This window comes from Lycium ferocissimum, chromosome 1 (genome assembly GCF_029784015.1).
Source record: "Lycium ferocissimum isolate CSIRO_LF1 chromosome 1, AGI_CSIRO_Lferr_CH_V1, whole genome shotgun sequence".
Lineage (NCBI taxonomy): Eukaryota > Viridiplantae > Streptophyta > Magnoliopsida > Solanales > Solanaceae > Lycium > Lycium ferocissimum.
In genome coordinates, this window is record NC_081342.1 from 3,005,232 (window position 1) to 3,010,165 (window position 4,934).

The window sequence follows — 4,934 nt, forward strand, 5'->3', positions numbered from 1 at the left end:
TGACCAAACAGCTACAAGTCTACGCTAATGAAACTACTTATCGAAAAAGCTAATTATTATTTTTTCTCCTATCCTTATCAAGAAGAGCTAGTTTTAGAGATAACTTCCGTTCATAAATTTCGGTTGATCCAAGATTAAGTAATTTACTTGATTTCACAAATATTATTTAATTTCACAAATGATGTAAGCATTTCTTGTCATATTCTATCATCATCTAAATCTGAAAGATGAATTAGCCTTTTATATACATCTAAAAAGGTTATCACTTTGGTATTATAAGAGCTAACTGTAGTTTACCAAGACAACAGAGTCTGGCTGGGTTCTTGTAAACTGTCACTTTTGCTGCATTATGAGGTGATAATACAACATGTACTATGCTAAAAAGTTCACCTTTCTCAACTGCAAACTGCCATTCCCTCAAGGTGATATGTAGCCAATCCTTTGTCGCTTATCTAGTTGCCTTTACTTCTACATACTCATTACCTGCCACAAGAAGGTCGTAAGGAAGCCCCGTCTCATAAGTTTCATTGACCCATTTCACAAAAGGCTCACCAAGTTTCCCCACAAAGTATTTGAAAGCAACAGATTCCCCGAGTCTGCCAGTTAACAATGCCTGTTGAGGATCACCCGTGCCAAAAGACAACTGAACTCTTTTTCTCGCATCAAATGAATTATAGTTCAGGTCTTGTGGTGTTGTTACATTATTATGTACATGATCGGAGAATCTGCCAGTTAACATTGCCTGTTGAGGATAATTTCCCGTGCCTATGGACGGCTGACCACCTCTTTCTCTCATATCAAATGAACTATAATTCAGGTCTTGTGGTACAGTCACATTACAAGGAGAACAACTTGCAGCATTGACAGTAGAAGATACAAGCAAATTACATACATGATTAGTATCTTGTGAACTTAGTAAAGCTGCAGCAGGTGCTGGATCATTGCGACTATGAGGGATGTTAGTTGAAGCCAGAACAGATGTTTCTGCTATAACTTCTTCAACAGTGTTCTCCTTTCTTGGTTGGATGCCACTAGTTGCTTGTGTCTTCATAACACTTGCATGAGAACCGTGGAAACCATGATCAGTTGGAGCCAGAGCAGATGTTTCTATAACTTCTTCAATAGTCTCCTCCTTTCTTGAAAGGATGCCACCGGCTGCCTGTGTCTCGTTAGCACTTGCACGAGAACCGAGGAAACCGTGATTAGTTTTGTAGTCTGCAGGGGGTGCTGGATCATCGCGAACACAAGTGATCGCAGTTGGAACCAGAGCAGATGTTTCTTCTATAACTTCTACAGTAGTCTCCTCCTTTCTTGGAAGTATCCCACAGGCTGCCTGCTTCTCGTTAGCACTTGCACGAGAACCGAGGAAACCGTGATTAGTTTTGCAGGCTGCAGGGGCTACAGCATCATTGGGAACACAAGTGATCTGAGTAGTTGGAGCCAGATCAGATGTTTCTTCTACAACTTCTTCAATAGTCTCTTTCTTCCTTGCCTGTGTCTTAATAACACTTGCACGAGAATCATCATGGACACCACGGTCAGTTTTCCGAGGTGGGCAATTTGAGCTGCCTCCAGGTTTCTTCTTGAAATTCAGAGCATTTGTCTCACCAATTGTTCTAAAAGCACAACTAGTCATCAGCCAAGTCACACTATCAGTTGACAATGGAATGTGGGCAAGTGACCAAACAGATTCACCTACAGGAAGCTTGGGCATTTTCTGGCTATTCAAAATGAAAATCTCAATTTGCTCCTCAGTGGAACCTGACTTTGCCATTGTCGTGATCATATGAAGAAAGTTCGCCAAGTGCAAGTCAGGAGCTCTAGAATAGAATAAACGAGAAATCTCCATGAATATTGAATGAGAATCTGATTCTCGAGTGGTATGTAGGATTTTTCCCTGTGAAAGAGTGAAAATGAACAAGTTATCCCATATATTTGTTTTACTGTTTAATAAGGGATAAGAGTTTAGGACGACTAAATAGACAGGAGACCACATACAAAAAGCATATACCAAAAGTAAGTGTCATCTATGCACTCATAATCATGTTAGATCTCCATGAGTCGGGCAAAAGAAATATGCCCGAATGGATTAGTTGGTACTAGAACAGGACCGTTTCTTGTAGCTGAAAAGATAGTTATCTATTATTTTTTTCCTATTTATTGAGGAATAAGAAGTAGTAATCATTTTTCTTGAAAGTAAAACTATTTTTCCTTTTGACGATGGTGTCAAGGCCATCTTTCACACCAGGCAACCTGCAGTAATCCACTAGCATCAGTGCCGTGTAAACCTGCCCACTATTAGAGCGAGCTCAGCAAGAAAAAGAAGAAGCACTAAATACCAGTATACTAGAAGTATGCGTTACAGTCTTGGAATATGTAGAAAGTGGTCTTCATTTTCATATATTTCAGAAAGTTACCCTTAGTTTTGTATTTAGTCCCCACAAAACGTCAGTAGCGGTTACTGATTAAAAAAATCATCAATAATAATCCTTTTATCTTAAAAAGTCCTACTAATTTCTTTTTGGATGGCGGTGTTGAGGACAGCTTGTAAACAGGCTAGAGAATATGGGTCCACAATGAGTGTTATAGCAGAGATTCGAACCTAGGATCCCCAAGTTGTTAGCCCTGCGCTTTAGCCAATCAGTCATCCTAATGGGGAGACATTTCGATGAAAATTCGAATACAACACAAGCTTTTCAAAAAAGAAAAATCTCAAGTATGTACTATGTGTTGCTCCATTTGTTTGGTATCTAGATATTTTGCTGTCTTATTTCTCTTGCAATCCTGCATTAACTACGTTTCTTTTGAGCCGAGGGTCTATCGGAAACAGCCTGTCTACCCCATAAAGGTAGAGGTAAGGTCTGCATACAACTTACCCTCCCCAGACCCCACTTGTGGGATTACATTGGGTATGTTGTTGTATGTAAAACTATACCGATGTAAGAACCCATAGATGCTGTCATGATAGACAGTGGCGGATTTAGGATTTTCACTCAGGGTTTCGAGAAAAATAATAAAAGCTAAATATTAAAAATAATGTTGTTGATGGGAATTGAACCTAGAATGCTAGAGATTATTTGGAACACCTGTACCACTTAAGCTAACCATTTGCATTTATTCGTGTGTGTGTTCAAAAGTTAATATATGTGACATAAACACAAAATCTACCCTACATATACACTGTAATTTTTTGCCGAGGGTGTTCGGGTGAACACCCTCGGATACCTCTAAATCCGCCCCTGATGATAGAGTACCTCTAGCAGACAACTGCAGTCGAACCGTTTCTTCGATTCTATGTGGGAACTTTTTATAACATTCCTGTAGAACAACTTTTCCACAACAACAACTTGCAGACATCTCAGGTTTTGAAATCCCGACTGGCTGAGCTGCAAATACTTGTCTGGATGAATGTTATATATATAGCGTTGAGCATATGGAAGAACCCAGTTAATCATTGAAGCAACCAAGCTAGAGTCTGTTGGACTATCATATATTGCTTCACGAGTTACGACCTGCAAAAGATAGGTTAATGTTGAGAAAAATTGGGCCTAATGGTACCTTTTTGATAGTAGAATATTAAGAAAGTATTGAATTGTGTGGGAAAATTTCCGTTTTATAAAAGTGGACATAAGTTGGAACAACCCAAAATAGTAAGCAGGACAATCAATATGGAACAAGAAGGAAGTAAATGAGTTCCTACATCATATCGACGTTCCAAAGTGGGAATAAAGCCAATATAAATTAGAATAGCGATTAGCGAGGAGTTCTTGATACATATTTGAATCAGAAAAAAGTTATTGTCGGATTTCAAAAGTTCATATCAAGATATAAATTGTGTTGAAGGACTTTCTTTTCCTTCATACAACATCATGTTCTGCTTTTTCATTTTCTTGATCAAGTTGTCAGCTGCAATTTCAAATGAAAGAAATCATCATAGAAGAATTTTAAGAGTCCATTCATACTTCCAACAAAAGATAATTAGGTTTAAAAAAGGGAAAATTGAAATCAATTAAGCAGATGAGCTACAATTACTCTTTTGGCAACCCATTGGCCAGTCATTAGATTAGATAAGTTATAATAGTAGAGTGGTCTTATTTGTTCAAATATTTGAGTTGTATTAGACCTGACAACTTCAAAGATAAAGAGCCATTTGATGGCTTATTCCCCTGACATCCAACCGTGAACCAACTTCAAATCATTATAATTACCATTATCATCTTAAGCGTTACATATCAGGGATGCCCAGGGAGTCACAATTCGTAACTACTCCATCCACCCAAAGTATTACAATGGACATCGATCAGCTAACTTTTGAACAATGTTTTTAAAAAGTGAAAAGCACAAAAAAGACAAAGGTCCTTGGGGCTTGAAGCGAAAAAACCAAAAAAGAAGAGCACACTTCTCTAAAGTAAAGCCCGCAATTATAGAAAAATTTAAAAAATACTAAACAGGGACGAAGTTAGAACTATAAGAATCAATTTACTTAAAAAGTTGAAAATAACTAATCTCAACATCCAAGATACAATAATGTTGATATTAATCCAACTTAAAAGTTGAAATACAAAGAGCTGACTGCTTTTTGTTAGGATTATTTGACAGTCTTTGTTTGAAGCACACATTTCTCTAAAGCACATGCCTTCACCTATGAAGCGAAACCACTCACTTTGCTTGGTTTTAAGCGACGAAGTGATGGATTTTAATAACACTGCTTTTGGAAACAAAGTTTATATACTTAACAATTAGATAAATACAAAATCTATGACACATCAATAATAAATAAAAAGTGCTTTAATTTATTTGGGATGGTCATAGTAAAAAAGCTTGTATTTGACCAAATAGATAGTAACTAGTTCAAGTTAAGTGAGAAGAAAGACAGAAAATTTTAAACCATGTAAATTGAAAAATGGAGCAGAGTGACTATGGATGGGAGAGCT

The 4,934-nt window shown here is 37.4% G+C and overlaps 1 protein-coding gene across 1 annotated transcript in view; it reads right to left on the reverse strand.

The window, feature by feature from the left end:
* Window positions 1-328: 328 nt before the first annotated feature.
* Window positions 329-4,934, reverse strand: part of LOC132058002 (protein NO VEIN-like) — a 24,901-nt gene continuing 20,295 nt past the window's right edge. Inside the window, exons 5-6 of the mRNA XM_059450600.1 lie at window positions 3,255-3,512; window positions 329-1,897 (exon numbers count right to left, since the gene is read on the reverse strand). Coding sequence (XP_059306583.1) covers window positions 449-1,897; window positions 3,255-3,512 — 1,707 coding nt within the window. The 3' untranslated portion in view covers window positions 329-448. The remainder of the gene's footprint in view (window positions 1,898-3,254; window positions 3,513-4,934) is intronic.